At 41.0% G+C, this 18526-nt stretch overlaps 1 protein-coding gene across 1 annotated transcript; it reads right to left on the reverse strand.

Moving 5' to 3' along the window:
* Nucleotides 1-1267: 1267 nt before the first annotated feature.
* DLL4 (delta like canonical Notch ligand 4) lies at nucleotides 1268-17638 on the reverse strand. The gene is made up of 11 exons (XM_044436970.1): nucleotides 17459-17638; nucleotides 17079-17342; nucleotides 16450-16507; nucleotides 14312-14581; nucleotides 11668-11728; nucleotides 11367-11497; nucleotides 8560-8729; nucleotides 7661-7880; nucleotides 5779-6478; nucleotides 3836-3944; nucleotides 1268-3107 (listed from the first exon to the last, which is right to left on the reverse strand). Exons 1-11 carry the CDS (start codon nucleotides 17510-17512, stop codon nucleotides 3102-3104), a joined length of 2043 nt encoding a protein of 680 aa, XP_044292905.1. The 5' UTR covers nucleotides 17513-17638; the 3' UTR covers nucleotides 1268-3101.
* Between the last annotated feature and the right edge of the window lie 888 nt (nucleotides 17639-18526).

Below are 18526 nucleotides of genomic sequence, written 5' to 3' on the forward strand. Positions count from 1 at the left end.
ATTTTTATAAATGATGTATTCAAAGTGTTTTTGCCAGTTATGATCCATATAGGGACTGTTTTAAACAGTTTGATTTCTGCTAATTCGAACAGACTAAAGAGCCCAGAATCTCTGGTCCCAAACCAGCAATGGCAACAGAAACCACCAATTTTTCCTACTATTTTCCCCAAGACACTACCATTCTAGGTGGAAGCAGCAGTCTCGAAGCAGTGACTTAATGCTGAAAATAATTCTCTAAGCTATGGAATATTATATGTGGTTTCAAAATAATAGGACTTGTTAGAATTATCCTGCATATGTTTTACCGTATCACTTTGTACCCTATGGAAAGTGTTTTGAAACAGGCAGTATTCCTGATGCATCATGGGCTCAGATTACAATACAGAATAGTAAGAACAAACTCACAAAGTTTAGCCTGCTAACAAAATATGAAGTTGGTCATTCTGTTCACGAATATCCTGGATCGTTCCCAGAATGGCCAACATTTAAAACATTTGTTTTCTGCTTTCTTTTTTATCCAAAGGGACATGTACAGCCAAGATTTTATGCCTACAGCCATACAGCTTTTATTATGTCTGGTCCTATAGCTATAATTGAAGCTATAAATTAGAATTTAACAGTTATATCTCAGAAACTTAACAAAAAGTATACTGAATTCATACAGCAGAAACACTAATATGAATTTTTTGCAGATTATGCTCAGTGATAAACTTTTACTACCTCAAAGGCTTAAAGTCTAGGGCTAAGAGCATAATCCAATTGCCTCTGCCCTTGATGAACATACACAACCAAACCCAGGGGCTTATGCCTATCCCATGCAAGGTATGACAAACAGCAGTGACCATCTCCTGTACTCCAAGCCTTACGTTTAATCCAGAAAGCGGTTTTTAGCCATCAAAGTGAAGTACTACGGAGAAAGAGGGAAGGAGGCTACCACACTATTTGGGTACCATATTAGACATTCACTCCCAGCCTCATCCCCTCCCCATCCCCTGCACATCTCTTTAGTCTTCTCCAAGGCTGATTTCCAACCTCAGAGAGGCAGCCAACCCAGTTCTTCCTGCAGCAGCTGCAAGGGGGACAGAGCAGGGGCTCCGTGTTTGAAGTCAAGCTCAGAGGTCACAGGAACTCAGAGCTTGGACTCAGACTGATTTTAAAGCTCCCCCAAAGTCAAGATTGTTCCCTAAGAAATATTTTGTAAACATTGTAAGATCAAAAACACAAGCTCATAAAACAGGAAACCATACAAAACTTTGTAGTAGCAGGAAGGTATTTTCATTATTTGGAAAAAAAATAAAATTCAAACTTTGTCATCACATAAAAACATTACATAAGTAATAAACATATGTACACTTCTGTTTTTGATTATAAATATACATTATATACAAAATAATGTTACGAAATGTAGAAAGTTCAGTGCTTCTGATTTTCTTTTTAAATTACTGAAATACTAGGCTTCAAAATAAACTACAAACAGACACTAGTATAAACCATATTATTGATTTCTGAAGGTCATCTTCATAATGGTCTTGAATGGTCAGACCAAAAGGTCAGTAGCGAACATTCCAAGCAATATGTTGCTTGAACAATTCAAGGCTGTAGGTGGACTAATCCAATGCTGGATTTACAAGGTCAGGAACATTGCTCTTCCACCGCAGAAAGCACAATCCCAACTTCCTTGAATGAAAATTTGCTTCCTCTCTGCTTCCGCCATATTCTCTTTCCCACAGTACTTGTTTATCACTACAAACATCACAGCACTTCCTATCTGAAATGTCTATTATTATTGCTGCAAATGTATACGATAGTCTCTGTGCACTGTTTTCCAGTTCAGAACAGCTCCTTTGGACTCAAAAATGTAAAATTACTCCTTCTATGTAGCAGTGTGAAGGAATGAACAAGCAGGGCAAGCCAAGAGAATTAAGGTTTTCCCCACCCTATATCCCTCAAGAAGTCCCTTTCATAGCTTAGTCTTTGTTAGACATTTGGAAAGAGACTGAACTGTAGATAGTGGTGGTTCTGTAGCAAAATATAAAAAGGCAGAGCTCATACACAACTTCCCTCGCTGTAAAAAAAAAAACAGTTTTAGACTTTGCAAGTAATTGCAGTTCAAATGGTGGCACCAGACTCAGATATCTAACCTAAAATCCAAGTCCTTCCTTATGCATAACAAAGGAAAAGAAACACTTCTTTTCATAGCAACTAGTAGTGCAAAAGGTATTAAAACAGCTGATTGATTTTAAACGCACTTGTAAGGCTTTCAGTGAGCAGTGGGATTAAGCTTTCCCATAATAAGCAGAAGGAGGCAAGATTCTCCTTCTCTTCTAAGTCTATGGATGTCCCTGTAGTTCAAAAATAAGAACAAATCCCAACTTTCTACTCAATTGTTCAAAGCATCATCCTATGAGATGAAATGCCAATTCAGTAATCATCTTCCTTACATTGTCTGTGAGCAATATATAAAGGGGAAAGGGATGTGAAACAGAGGAACAACAGGAGGTATTGACAGCCACTCCTGGCCAATACTGTTTTGAATACTCCAGGGGGGATAAGCAGGTATGTCTTGATTTGGGCTCTCTAGATTCTCAGACACGCATTAGGCACTTACAAATCCAGGACAAAAAATGATGACCTCATTTGTTCTGTATCCATTATCTGCATAGAAAAATATGTTTCTCCATTCATTCTTCGCACAGTATTGTTGGTATACTCTGATAATGGCTGAGTGCCTTCTGCACCAACTGGCACCTCCCAAGACTGAAGTTCTGGAAAGTCACACAAGTCCATGAGCAACTGGCAGCAACGTAATTTCAAAGGCTAGTAAGAGACATTATTTCTGTCTCTCCCCTCCCTGTAGTCAGTTACATTCCTCCTATTAGACTTCAAAATAAGGGAACAGGGGAAAATAAGGTCTATTGCACCTTTTAAATTCACAGTCTGTCCAGTTCACCCACTTCCATCCTCTCCTCCTCCTGAGAGCAGCAAATTGCATATACTAAAAAATACAAGTCCAATCCAATGCTGAATTGTAAACAATGTAGCAGGAATGTCCACCTTGTGGCATCTCCAAAATTGAGGTGCAAACAGAGTAGCCTTCAGCTTTATACCTAGTCATAAAGAATGAGAAGAAGAAAAAGGAATGAGAAATAGATACGGGCATTGTTCAATGTAAAGGTAAAATTAAATTCAGGCAAATACAAACTTGGTACCTCCAACTCATCTCCTAACATGTTTTGATGCAATTTTTTGCTATAGTCTAGTACCTGAATTCACTGAATGTCCATGTATTTATTTTCTGTGTTTAGTATCTCCAGATTCCCTGACTTGGAGCCAGAGGTGCTGTTGTAAGAACTGAAGGCACTTCTGCTGTACAGTGAGATTTACCCAGGTTCCTTTATCTGCTATTGCCCAGTTGTGCTATGTTCCTCACCTTTTAGGAAATCTCCCAACTGAAGAGCAGCTTTTCAAAAGTGCAGGGTGCTGCAGTAGGGAGCATTCCGTGAGCAGAATTCCACTTTACAGGAAATTTCCAGTATTCTACCTTGACATTTAGACCATTTAAAAACAAAACCAGTATTTACTTCATTGATTTTTCTATTTTCCTAAGTTTAATTTGCTGGGGATATCTGATGCAGCAGTTACCCTAGTTGCTATCAATAAGGAATTCTTTGTACCCATTTTAGGTACAGCAGATTTATGCAAATGATGCCTGAAAGTCCCAAATTACAGTGCCATCTTTCACTATAAAAGATGTCACATTTCTACATATTATACACTGTAAATGTAACTCCTGTATGGTTTCCAGATAGTTTCCAGAACAGTGAACAGGACATACCTCTGTGGCTATAACACACTCATTTCGTTCCTCTGTTATCACGAAGACAGACTGGTACATGGAATCTCTTGGAGAGCACACTGCTGATATTCTACATTCAGGCTTTTCACTATAGAAAAACAGGTTGAACACTTGAATATTGAACAGGTTGAATATTTTCTGAGGAAAATATTAAATGTTTTATATTTAATATAAAAATAAAACAAAATATTTAAACTGCGGAGCAGCTGTAACTGAAAAAGAGACCAAAGCAAGAAAGATTACAGATATTTAAAAATGTTGATTCCCAACACAGGTCAGTGTGTGCCAATATCACACAAATATCAATTCCTTCACATAACTTGACACTATAATATGACCAAGCAACAGAACCCAGACAGGAACCATCCAGGTATTGTGTGGCTTGGCTTCCTACAGTACCTATTACATTATATGGGACAGAGTAAGCTAGCTGCAATCTGTGACACATTCCTATGAAGTATTTCAAACAACACTATAGGGTGATGGCGGGGCATCCACCACTCCTGCCACAAGGTAGCTTGGCCTTGAATCACAGGAACCTCATTTGTCTCCAAGATCCAAGAGTGGAGAAGGATTGTGCTTCTCCAGGAATTCCTGCCACATGGAATGCTCAGCTTACACCACCCTATTCAATAGTGAACATTTCACAAGTTATTAATACTAATTAGTTGCTTTCATAACAACTCTATTATTCTAATTTTAGAATAATGGACAAGGAATGCTTCCAGATGGAAGGCTCCTTAAAATTCATTACTAATTGGAAGGCATTATGCATCTTTTTTCCCTTAACAGATTTTCTGCAGCAAGGGGGTGGGGCAGAACTGGTGGGGAAACACAGGAAGATTATGAGTGGAAGATGACAATGTGAGGACCCCCACCACCTCCGTACATACCATAACACTGTGATGATACAAAGTGATGGCATGATAAATGTCTTGTCTGGAAACACCCAGAACTGAAAAACAAGCTATTTTCTCTACATCATTGCCAGTCCTTGACTTAATAGGCACTTGAACATAGTATATATACACAAAAGTACAGCCATCTTCCAAATGTTTTAATCAAAGCTAGGATTAGGAATTGACAGAATTAGGAATTATTATTCTGTGCTTCGTCTTTCCCTTTTCATTTTCTCAAACATAAGACCCTTAAGATCACTTAAATCAGGCTGAGGAACTCAAGTGTCAGGGATCTGAACAAAGGAGTTTTTGTGATGTGGATATATCTGACAGGAACAAATGCAGATTATGGTCCTTACTCCAACTACGGCACTAGTTTGGTTCAGGAAACAGGTGGAGCCTAATGTACAACTGGGTTATGACCCAACCTAAAGTGAACCACAACAGGTCCTTGGTCTTTATTTTATAAATATTTTCTTCCTTTAAAGAAAGAAACCAAAAGGAAAAACTGGGAAAGAGGAAAAAAGAGACTGAAAAACACTAAGGCAGCCTGATATACAGGTAAAACTTAAGTGGATATCATGTTGCAGTGGGTCCCAAACTGAGAGAAAGTGTGTGTAGATTACTGATAACAAATAAATGGATAGTTATTGTTTATTGGTCATATTTCTTCTCTTGTCACTTGAATATGACTATTCTTGTCTGCAACCAGTAAGTTAATTATTTTGTCTTGTTTACTTTCTTATGTTCAAAATCAATGATTTATTATTCTAATTAGGAAGGGAAAATATGTCCATGAGTTTTGACTGATCGCCAACTCTTCTCTATTATTCTATTACTGAAGCGTACTATACAAGGAAGTAAAAAATGTCAAAACCAGAAATTTTCCATTCACTTGTCACATTCTTACGAATCAAATGCATTTTTATATGCTCCCTATTCAAGTTCTTTGCACTCATAAGCTTCTTGTTCACCATTTCCAAATAAGCAGAGAAATTAGGCATCTTAAGGAAGTGTGCATACCTGCGTAACCAGAAGGGTGATTTCTCTCCTATACACTTTTCACTTTTATGGTATTTATCTTCCTGAGCTCCTCTACTTGTCAGTTCCTTCACCAGGTTATAATCCAGTGTGTGATTCTTAACTTTGTAGTTAGACTTCTCTAGCACACAGTCTACTTCAAGGTCTTTGTTCTTATTGGTGTTTTTAAGTTGAGAAGCTGGAATGAGATTTTCTTTCTGGAAGTCAGACAGGTTGTTCATGGTTTCTGAATTCTGCTCTGGATGCCTCTGCATCTGCCGGATAACTATAGCTATCATGCAGCACAACATGAGAAGAGCCACTAGCCCAACTCCCATGGATATCGCTACCCATGGAACTGGTTTAGGAAGCTCAGCTACTGGAAATTCACAATGGCTGCCCATGAAGCCAGGGGGACAATGGCAAGCAAAACTGCTAGTATAAACTCCAATGTAGCAAGTTCCCCCATTCTGGCATGGCCCAGAGGCACATCCATCTCTAGTTCTGATATCACAGTTTCTGCCAGTATAGCCTGGCAAGCAAGTACATGTGTAATCATGGGTAGCCACGAGGTCATGACAAGATCCGCCATTGGAACATGGATTTCTGGAACACTTGCTGATGTTTATCTCACATTTCTGTCCAGAGAAGCCAGGACGACAGCGACATACATGCTGTTGGCCCAAAACAAAGCACTGTCCACCTGTAGAAAAAAACCCACACATTAAAAGCTGAATTAGTGCCCTCTGTTTCACTGAAGATGGAAGTGAGGCAATTTTTACTCAAGGAACTTATAATATATTAGTGCAATCAAAAGGAAAAACTTGGAGAGATAAATCTGATAAACAAGAATCAGGCATGGACAAGGGGAACATTTTCTGTTTTACACTTTGTGTGTGCTTGCCAAGGAAAATACTATGAAAGAAGTGGAAGGATTTAAGGAATGATTGAATCAATATAATCATATACAGTGGTACCTCAGCTCTCGAACGCCTCAGTTCACGACCAAATCAGGTTGCGAACAAAAATTTCATAAAAATTTTGACTCAAAAGTCGCAAACTCCGCACTGGGTGGCGACTGTGATCGCAGCCATCTTCCCTCCACACCAAGTGGGGAGATGACCATGATCGTGCTGGGGGTGGGGGGAGGGAGATGGCCAAGATGGTTCCCATCTTTCCTGCATGAGCGCACCTGTGATTGTGCCCGTCTTTCCTGCATGAGCGCAACCGTGATCTCAGCCATCTCCCCACCCACCAGCATGATCATGCCCATCTCACCGTGAACGTGCCCGTGTTCGCACCTGTCTCTCTCCCCCAGTGCGCCCGCGTTCGCGTCCGTCTCCCCCCCCACCAGTGTGCTGATGACGGGCGTGATCGCGGTCATGCTGGGGGGAGGGGGAGATGGTCACAATATTTGTAGTTCTTTGTCACTTTGCTTCACATTTTTCTGATTAAAAAAAAATAGTCCACAGAATGGATTAACCTTATTTATATTGAACCTTATGGGGAAATTTAAGTTCACGACCAATTTGGGTCACGACCAGAGTCCTGGAATGGATTAAGTTCATGAGCCAAGGTACCACTGTATATACAAAATGCTGAACTGTGAGCTACTCCCCCACTTCTCTCCATGGTTTGAAATATAGCTTGTAAAGGGTTGAAAAAAAAAATCACTGGAAAGAGAGATCTCTTTTCCTCAGCTGATTTTGCTTTTTTTAATGGGGAGAAATGAAATATAACCTATGTAACATACAGTGTAAGCCCTAAGTTCTGTAGAAAATGCATAGTATACATTATTGTAGAAGGAAAAGAAAACCCAGAACTGGATTAAAGTTGCGTTCACCATTATCCCCAAAGTTGAACTCCTCCTGGTGAATGGACTTACCATTTGCACAAGGGTTGTTGGTACATCTGTCCTCTTTTTTTTCACAGTTAGATCCCGTAAAGCCCATAGGGCAAAGGCAAGCATAGCTGGTTCTTTGTTGCCTGTCTAGACATGTTCCACCATTAAAACATGGAGAGTCAACACATGTCAAGGCACTGTGTTCACAGTTAACACCGTCATATCCTGGGGGACATGTGCATTTGTAATCTTTCCCTAAATCCTGCAACAGAAAACAAACAAAAAAGAAATTTCAAATTTAGCTCCACTTGCTTTCAGGCAATTTTTGTTTTTAATTGTTCTGAGTGGCAAGAATTGAGATCAACCAAAACAAATTGAAATAAAATAAAGGCAGATTCTATGTGTTTGTGTGATAGCTTAGAGTACATATAACCCACACAACTAGCCCATTAGAACTGACGCAATGATAGAAATATTTATTCAAAGATTTTTCAGATTCCATCAAGGATTATATACTCAGATGTCTGCTTTATCATTTCTGTTAACAGTAAATGTCATTATAACTAATTTATTATATCATACTGAAATCCTCGACTATGAATGTAATTATTAAAGTCTTATAGGTGAAAAAGGGAAATATACACCATAAAACTGAAAATGCAGTGAAAATGCCCTATACTTAATCTTTAATATATTATCTGTATTTGCATATTTTAAAAAATAGTATCATGGTTTCTCCTCCTTCTCCAGTGTTCAGAAAGTGTCTCAAAGATGGAATTCTTCACCAGACAAGGTTGTTGAGAGTACAGAATCGGATAACCTCATTATAACTGAGTTCTTTGGAGGAGAGGCAAGATATAAATATGATGTAGAATAGATTTTGGAAAGCTATTTGGCTTAACTTTTCATAGAATAACTTCCACTGTTTAAATAGCCCTTACCGTGCAACTGCCTCCATTCTTGCAAGGGTTACTGTCACATTCACTGATATTCCGTTCACAGTCAACTCCAGTAAAACCCTCTTTGCAGGAGCATGTGTAACTTCCCTGGCCAGTGTTTGTGCAAGTGGCTCCATTTTTGCAGGGTTTGTGATGGGTGCAGTAGTTCAGATCTGCAAAGATACACAGACATAAAAGTAGATAAAACTCTCCACTCAATGGGCTTTTGAGGCAGCAGTAACAGCAAAACATGACTTTGACCAAAATACCTTTAATTTATTGTAAAAGGAAACAATAAGAATTGCTTAACACTGCCCCCCCTCCAGGCCAGGAGGACTATTCAGATGACTAAAATAAACAAACTTGTCTAAGGATATGTAAGGTCACTACTTTGGTTATTTCTCTGCAGCACAATTCTAAAATTCACAATAAGCAAAGTTTAAAGGCTTTCCCATATATATTAAGACAAAGAAGAGAAACAGCTTAGCTGGAGGCTCAGTTTTATCTTAGATCCAGTGCCTGATACATCAAAGGAACAGCAAATGAGATACATAACAAAACATTCAATGACAGAAGGCCAGTCAGCATTTCACCTGTTAGTGCAATTTAAATAAAACTGATTAACTGCCCATGTGTGTCTTCAAAGCCCACCATAAGAATGATTTATCTCTAAATTATAGGTAACCTGACAAGCCATTAACTGTATTAATGCACTCAGAGCCAGCACTATCTTTTGTAGGTGGCTTCAACTGATCCAGAACAGGACAGCAGGAGTGTAAATGGGAACTGGCTCACAACCACATTATGGCAATACTCTTCCAGCTATACTGTCTACTATTTGAAGTCTGATCCTTTTTTAAAGTGCTCATACTAACATTCAAACCCCTAAGTGGCTTAGAGCCAGGTTATCTGAAGGATCGCCTCCTCCCATATGTACCTCCCAGAACCTGAGGTCATCTTCAGGGGTCCTTCTCCAGGAGCCCCTTCCAAAGGAAGTGAGGCAAGGCCCAGGAGGGCCTTTTCAGTTGTGGCACCCCTGTTTTGGAATGAGCTTCTCAAAGAAGAGTGCCTGGCACCTACTTTGTATTCTTTTTGATACCAGGTAATGACCTTTTAATTTTCCCAGATTTTAACAATCCAGCTTGTAAACTTTGTTTTTATATATTCCATTTTAGTTCTGTACTGCTGCTATCCTTCTGTGCTGCATAATAGGAATTGCAATTATGGTTTTGTTCTTTTTTAGTGTGTGTAACTTTTGTTAACCATCCATCCAGCCAAGGCTGTCTGGGTGGTTTAAAATGAAATAAATAAATAAAACCTATTAGCATTAATTGGATTTCAGTGTTCACTTATCAACTTGAAAACAATACCACCAAGTCTGTATAGCATATGCCATAAAACCCAATATATATGAGCTAGAACATGCCTCAGTACTATCAAAAGAAAAGATTTTGTCAGGCCTTGGGGCAGTATCCAATGGTGTTCTGCACCTCCACCAATTATGTTGTTCCTCTGCTGCTTCCGCTCCACAAGCAAGACCCAGTGCTTGCACAATACAAATATGACTGAAAACAATAATTTCTGCTTATTTCTGGAACTGAGCAGTTCAGCAGAGCTTGCATAAAGAGGCTCCACTAACCTGTTCCTATCCAAAAACAAGGATTTCTATTCATTTTGAGCTTCCTATAGGAATCATTAAACTCCCATTGCACAAGCAGTGGAGCCTGGTTGCACAACGGAATCAGCTTGGATACTGGCCTTGATGTCTTCCAAGTATGTGCAAGAACCGTTCAAAAAAGTTACTCTTTTATGACAAGCTACACTTTATATGTAGTTTGTTCCCCAGATGTTTTTTGTTTTAAAAAATACAACTGCGGAGGCTGGAAACTAAAACAGAAGACTGGGTTGGCAAGGGAGAAGAAGCAGTTCTTAACTCAATCTCTTTACGTGCAATTCTTAATTAATACATGACAGTATCTATAAGGATTCCATAGTAGCGCTCCCAAAAAAAAACTTGTAAGCGTGAAAATGCACACACTGCCTTTAAGTTTTTACATTATTCAATGGATTCTACATCAGAGATCATGGTAACATGCCATCTGTATAGTCAAAAATGTTCTTTAAATTGAACTTGGAGTTTCATTTTTGTTTCTTTTAATTTAAACTCTGCATTTGTGCTATCGGGTTACTTATTCGTGAGTAGAAATAAGAACCAAAGTTCATTGCTTTTCATGAGAACTGTTTAGAAAATTGCCTGAGTTCTATCTATGAAAGCTAACTGAATGTCGCATTCTTTGTATGAAACAAGAGTTAAAGCTGAATGCGTCAATCTATTTTTTTTAAAAGCTAATATCCAATACTGGACAAGTGGACTTATGTTTATGCAACAGAACTTTTCTTTCCTCTCCTTCTCCCTGTAGTCCCCAGCACCCTTCAACCTGCTCTGGAAGTTCTCCAACCCTCCAGAGCAATTTTTAGGGTGCAGGTCTTGTAGGGAGAAGGGGGGATCCATTCTGCTAATGGATGCTATTCCATCTAGAGGAAAACACTAGTTGGATACAACTCCAAGAATTTAAAAACACTTAGTAACCAACACTACTACTATACAAAATAAGAATTTATGAGAAACTCTTAAAGTTGGTTACAAATATAGCAAATGTCCAAGATAATAAACTATGTGAGTTAGATTTGGAAATAATGAAAAATATTAAATTTTTAGAATTCAGCTCCTCCTCAGTAATGTATGAATTTATAAAGAAAATAGCTTATAATAAAATGATAACCGTCTCATCATAACTTTGTCAACTAACCTTGATCACAGAACAGGCCTCCCCAGCCTTCATCACATAGGCACTTCCCCGGTTTTGTACAGGTCCCATGGCGACAACCGACATGAGGGATGCACTCATCACAGTAACGGCCACCCCAACCACTACGACAACTAGAAATAAATTAATTGAAATGTGGTTAAGTAACTATTAACAAAACTCTGGCAAAGTGAAGTCAAATATAATTTTACACTGATAACAAATGAAATGGAGAAAATACAAAGGGGAAGAGAAGTAGGATTTACAGTCTTTTGCACTGAAATCTAATATGGTGACTACTCACATGCACTCTCCTGGATTTCTGCAAAATCCACTTTTCTCTGAACACCCAGCTAGACAGATTGCTGTAAGAAAAAAATCCAGGTTCAAAGCTTTCTTCAAAAATGGAATGCATGTTAGAACAATTATATTATTCCTTCAGTCATCATTCCTTCAATAACTGTCTCATTTTCACAACAATCCTAAGAGACAGTGACTCAGGTTAGGCAGAGAATAAATAGTTCAGAAACGTACTTATATACAGGACTATTTGTATTTTATTCTGAAAGGAAAAGACCAATTGAGTTCCAAACAGTTATATACCATGCTTATACCAACTTGAAGCAGATGAAACTGAACTCAAAAATGCCACTTTGGTAGATACAAAAATGTGTTCTTTCATACTAAAAAGCTGCATCGATGCTTGGAATGTAAATGAGATCTTATTACACCTGGAAATACCTTTCTCTTCAGCTCTTATTATTACATTTCTATACCACCCAGTAACTAAAGCTCTCTGGGTGGTTGACATTTATGGAATATGCTTTCTTATATCTAGGTACTAGGATGATTGATGCAGTCACCATCTGTAGCAGGGCAATTAGAACTGGGTACAAATAAGAAAACAAATGATGTAAAAGCACAGAGGCAGGAAATGATGTAATTGCAATTAAAGCAGGTTTGAGAAGCAAAAAACTACAGATGTTTAGAAGACTGAACTTCACTGCACCCCCCCCCCCCAAAAAAAAGCTTTTTTGTATCTAGAGAAATGGGGGAAAATAAGTGTGGCTTCTCATTTATTTCCATCTCCTGCCATAGGCCAAATTAAGTGGCATTTACTTTACTGATTTGCTTAGAATATTGGTGAAGGATCTGCACTCAGGGAGGGCAAATCTGTAGCTATTATGAATATTATCTTTGACTACCATTAAAGTTAAATGTTAGTTAAGTTTACCACCCTTCAAGAGCCCAGGAAATTGCCTTGTGAATGTAAAAAAAATAGCCCCAGAAGAACTTTTAGGTGCAATGTTAATCCTACAGATTATATCATACAGCTGTTACACTTTTGCAGTTAGTAGTTAATTTTAATAATTTTACTTTTGTATATTTACATTTGGTGTGGTTTAAAGCTGCATATGTTTTTCTTGCTCTGCACACAAGAACAAGTATGTTGAAAAAATACAGAGTTGCTGGTTTAAAAAACAATGTATGTGCTTTGCTCCTTTATGATGAATGAGACACTCAGGGCTATATTATATACTGCTCTTTTTCCAGACATGTGCTATACATTTCATCCAGGCTTAGAAAACTGCAATATGCACAAGTACCATATTTGTGTTGCATGTATCTACCATGATGATGTGCCAAGGAGCTCCAATACCCTGACACAGATACAAGAACATAAGAAGAGCTGTAATGGATCCAATGAAAGCTCTTTAATCCTGTATTGTATTGTTATAAGAGCCCCAATGGGAAATCTACAAGCAGGACTTGAATAGAGTAACTCTCTCTCACCAAGATCCCAGATGAGAGCCATACCACAAGAGGCAGCAAATACTATGAAGCAGTGCTTCAGATCTCCCTGCAGCTAAACCTACTTAGCATTCACTGTGACACAGCTATGGAGTACATCACCCTAATATGCAGTAGCCCCAAAACAGGACTCTAGATGGCTCCAGCTTCTTGTTATGTGTCCCCTGCATGTCTGGAGACAAGTGTCTGCCCTTTACTCATTATGGAACTACATCAGCAAACACTGAAGTAAAGTATGAATCAGCCATCCGAAGCACGCAGCTTGTCACTACTTATAATGTGTGGGGCTGACCAGACCCAATACTGTGTTCATTCCACTTCTGTTAAAAAGGCCACAATATTTTCTGTAATCTAATACTCTAAGCAAAGCATCTATGTACTTCAAGAGGTCGGGGAGGAAAAAGAAAAGTAACTGGCCTCGGATACGGCACTGGTACTTTTGCCTAGCGCTGCCTCCGCCTCACAAACCAATTTAATTTCTTGCACAACTAATATAAACAAAGGGTAAGGATGATTTAGAGGGGTGAAAAGTTCAAGAGGCTTTGAGAAAGACTTTCTCTGGGCCCGCTCAGATAAGCCTTTCCCTGAGGCGCATTTCCTCGTATTACAACCACCACTCTGCTCCTTGTTCCCACTCCAACCCCAACGCGGCGCCTCTTCTGAAAAGACAGCAATAATAGGCCTTCACACCAAAAGGCACGCACTCAGTGAAACTATAATGTGGTTTCTGATTCTCCATTGAACACTGACGGGCAACGACGCATCACAGATACAAGTCTCTTTGCTCGCACATAGCGCTCTTCCGAAGTAAGCCGTTACTTGCTACCTCCGTGAATCATCCCAAAGTCCTGACGCCGATTTCTCGCTCGGCCTCTGACCACCCAACTTAGGCCTCAGGCATGCGCATGCGCCATTGGGCCGCGCGAGCGCCAGCTTGCGACAAGCGACAACAGGTCGGGGGATGTTTTGGAAATGAGCGCACGCGCCGTTGTTGGCGTCATGACCGCCGGCGAGCGGTAGGGGGAGCTCCCACCTCTCCCGCGCGGTGCAGTTTCTCCTCACGAAGCGGTTGTTTCCCGCCTAACGGCCGGTGGGCGCTGCGCGAGTGGGGAGCAAGCGAGGGGAAGGCGGCTCACCTTCGGTGCAGTAGTTGCCCGTCCAGCCTGGCATGCAGGCGACGTGGCCGTCGGAGTCGCAGATGTAGTGGCCGAAGTGGTCGTCCCGACTCCTGCAGAGGCGGGAGCAGTTGTCCCCATAGTAGTGCTCGTTGCACACCACTCTGTAGGAGTAACTCAGCTTGGCCCGCTCGTTGCTCTGCTCGTCCTGGAACCAGTCCTCGCCCACCGCTAGCGAGCGCTGGATCGCCATTTCGCTGATGAGCCATTTCTCGGCGGGTGTCTCAGAACCTGCGACGGGTGAACACCCACAGATCTCGGGGTTAGGCCTTACGAGCGTCCACTTCCCTTAGATGCTGTGGGGAGGTGCCGCCCTCCCCACCAGTCTACTGTCCCAGGCACAATGCCTCCCCACAGCGAGTGGCGACCTCCAACTACAACAAAACCCCAACTGGGCTATGAGGACTTAAGAGTATGTGGCAGACTCTATGGAATCTGGAACTGTGAAGCAATCACAAGGAAAAACACCTTTGGACATACGCAGAGTGCAACTCACCGCAGAATGACTAGGCCTGTGGAACCTTTAAAAAGGCTTCTGAGTTGCAATTGAAATGCCAGTCTTTTTAGAAATTAAGCATTTGTGCCCTCTTGCACTCATTTGCACTGCCACCCATACTTGCACCACCCAGGAGATGCTACTGCCCTACACAACCCTCTACTTTTGGTTCTAGGTGTGTTTCCTTTCCAGGCTATCACAGCATCCTTCTCCCCACCATCGGCTCCTTAAGCAAATCTACATTTACAAAACATGCATTTATTTTCATCAGTGGCCTTTGCTTTTTAAAAGGTTGGTCGCTGCTTTGTGCGTGTATGTATAACTGGGCATCTGTTTTTAACAGCTTCATAACTTGCAGAAATTTGACAGGATTTTTTTCACCCACCATGCTGGGAGATGATGTACCTGCTGCATTTCGACCTATCATAGTTGCTAAAGATATAAGGGCCCTGCTCCCCACCTGGAAGACTACATCTATGACAAGCACACTAGGCACCTGTGTTTCTCTCTAGCCATGCAGCGTTGCTACTTAATAATAGCACATAGCATCCTGCCAGCTTGTACTAATATGCCAAGGCTACCACACACCAATTCCTTATTAAATCCACTTCCACATTACACTCCAGCTGGTGTTTCCTCTCTAGTGTCACCCTAATGAACAATGATATCTCACATCAATCTTGCAGTTCCCAACATGCAAGTCAATCTATGCAACAGATTCCATCAGCCAGTGACTTCATTAAAAAAAAAAAAAAAGGGAAAAAAGCAGTGCTCATTTCAACTACTGGCCATGCTGAGTATAATTCAGAATGATGAAGAGCTGGAAACAAATTCAGATAGTAAGATATCTGTTTGATTTCCAATACAGAGAATTAATGTCAATTGTGACAATAGACTATAAGTATAGTTAAACTGCAGAAGAATGTATAACCCAAGGAGTGTGCCAAATAAGGCATGATTCAACCAGGAATATATAGAAGTACCTTGGGTATGTGGGGCTCAGCCATTAGGTTGTAGTACCTGGGAGGAGGTGCACACTGAGAATGTAAAAAGACTAGTTTCTGTTGCCTTTAGTATCCATTATTATCAAATGTGGCCCTGATAAGCTTTGCAGAAAATCTTTCAAAGTAAGAGCTTTGCTGCTGTTGAAATATCCTTTTCCTTTATGTCAGAAAAACATCCCAAAGCCATTATTCCTTTTCCAAAGGGCGGAATTTGAAAAAGGTGTAAAATACAGGAAAAGGCAGTCAGGACTTTTTGGCAGCCTTGTAGTTTTCTCACCAAAGAGCTCCTTTCTTTCCCACGCCAAAAATAAACGGGAGGAAACGCAATTGTGTGGAGATTAAGTAGGGGACAAAATCAAAGCAAAACTGATCAAGATGCAGGGAACAGCTCTTACTTGCAAAGTAAAGCAAGTGCCAAAAAGGTATTCTGAAGAGCTACATGCCATCAAATTTATTTTTTTTAGCTTAAGTGACAGCTATTTTATAATGATACGAACAGACTTAACTATTTTGTGTCAAAACTAGTTTTGAAACATAAAAGCCATAGTTTTGAAAACCTGTCGCCCCCTAGTGAATTGGGTGTAAAATGTCGTATTCACCTGTTGGATGGTAACCTTCGGGAGCATGCCAGGCTTGGATGATCAATGAGAAAGTGCCCTGTGAATGAAAACAAGGAATGAGTGGAAGGTACAGAATTTAAGCCAAGTGGGAGCTGTTGTGAAAAGTGATCAGAAAGGGGGTGTCTGCCTCAGTTTAAAACAATGAGTGAAACCAGAAAACCTCTACCTGGTAGATAGACATTTCAATTAATCTAATTGCAGATAGCGTTACTTTGTCCGAGTCAATGAAATGGAGCTTCCTCCAGTCAGGACAGCTTTCATCTCCTAGGAAAATGTCTTTTCTCTCTCCGTGTAGGAGGGAATTCTCTCCCCCCACCGCCTCTCATACACTCTCACTCACTCATTTTTTCCTCCATCCGGGGAAGTTTTGCTGAGTGCAACTTTCCCAGTTGACTTACATGTGTAATTTCTCTAGATGTAAGCAACCTTCGCATTTCTAAGTGTTTTTGCAATGACCTTATTTGCCAGTAGATGTTGCTTTGCGGTTTTTTAACACGTCACAAAGTTATGGAAATAAAGATTCAAAGGATTTGTTTATGGTATAGCTGAGCAGTGCCTTCTGCTTTAACCTCCCCTCCCCTCCCCAGCCTGGGAAGGTGAGCGCTCACCGGCCAGGTGAAGTTAAAAGGGAGCTTGATGGGGCTGCCAAACCCCTCCGTCTCCTTGATGGCGAAAGAGTTGATTCCCAACACTGGCGTGATGATCCTCCCGAAGGTGCAGGCGCCTGGTGAGATCACAGCCTGGAAATGCTTCAGGCAAACGAAAAAGAAGGTCCTGCAGCCAGCCCCGCAGGGCTCTCCGCTTGCTAGTGAGCCCTGGCCATTGACAAACTCGCGCAGCTCCAGTTGGAAGACGCCTGAGCTGGAGACCCTCTGCACAAAGAGGAGACATACACAAAAGAGGCAAATCAGAGCTTACCCAAGCCTGTTACCTTCTGGGCTAAGCCATCGGAGGACCCCCTCTCCTTGGCTGGCAACTGTGTCATTACCTGCAGCATAACTGTTAAGGCAAACGTCAAGCCCAAGAGGCGCCAGGCTGCCATCCTCGTATTATCTTCGTGCAAGCCGCCTTCGCAGTCCTCCTGGAGTCTAATTCGTGCTTGTATTATTCCTCAGGTGGCCCAAAGATGCGCTTCTGTCCTGAGCTCTGCACATGCACTTGGGTCTCCCCTTCTGAATACTCCTCAATCTGAATAGGAAGGTATAATCCAGGCTCGTGGCGGCGGGAGTGTGTGTTAAACCATCCACTTTGGAGGATTAATCCTGTCTCCGGCGATGAAACTTCTCACTCAAGTCACCTTTATAAACTCCAAGGACGCGTGTTTCGTGTAGAACAGCTCCTCCTTCACCCAAGCTAGCAGCGCCCGTCCAATAAGTGGAAAACTTGCGCTCGGAGCTGTTTATATAGCAGCCGCCCCGTCCCTTACAAGCTCATTATGTAAACTGCCAGTCAGACTCAGATCCCTCCCCCTTTTTTTCATCTTTCTGGAAGAGGAACCAAATGTTGCAGAGATCTCAGATCCAGAATTAATGCCCTGCTGCTGCTGCATCTACGTTGACCACCAAGGAGCCGAGCTGATTATTAACAAGCCAAGCATCTGTTGAGATATTTACAGTATTTACAACCAACCGAGGCGATTCCCTTGAAAATCAGGCGCTCCTGAGGGACAGATTTAAGCAGGCTCAAATATGAAAAGGATGTCATTTTAAAATCTGATCATCCTTTTCTCATCCAATTTTGCAAAGAGACGTCTTAAGTTTTCTGAAGATTTCAGGGCAGCAGTACTACAGTTTATGTGCGTAGGTGCATGTAGACATCAGTGATAGCAGGTAGAAACAAGAAATGGTACTTGAGAAACTGAAAGATCTATTTGCTTGTGGATTTTCCCTTGTCTGAAGGTTTACACCCTGGCTGATAGGTCACTGTAACATGCCTTACGTGTGAAGCACACATGTAGAAAAACCCACCCCGCCTTAATAACTGTAGAGGGCATGTCTCATTCCAAACAGGGCAGCCAAACAGCAGGATCAACAAGGAGCGAAAAAGGTACTGATGT

Source organism: Varanus komodoensis, unplaced genomic scaffold (genome assembly GCF_004798865.1).
Source record: "Varanus komodoensis strain SLA01 unplaced genomic scaffold, ASM479886v1 scaffold3, whole genome shotgun sequence".
NCBI classification, from domain to species: Eukaryota; Metazoa; Chordata; class Lepidosauria; order Squamata; family Varanidae; genus Varanus; species Varanus komodoensis.

What these genes read in the sequence shown, in the direction of transcription:
- DLL4 (XM_044436970.1), bottom strand. Translation starts at nt 17,512, where the DNA reads ATGGCAGCCTGGCGCCTCTTGGGCTTGACGTTTGCCTTAACAGTTATG. An exon ending in CGAAGGTTACCATCCAACAG is followed by an intron (nt 14,582 to 16,449) that starts GTGAATACGACA and finishes CACCCGTCGCAG; the next exon opens with GTTCTGAGACACCCGCCGAG. An exon ending in AGGCCTGTTCTGTGATCAAG is followed by an intron (nt 8,730 to 11,366) that starts GTTAGTTGACAA and finishes GTATCTTTGCAG; the next exon opens with ATCTGAACTACTGCACCCAT.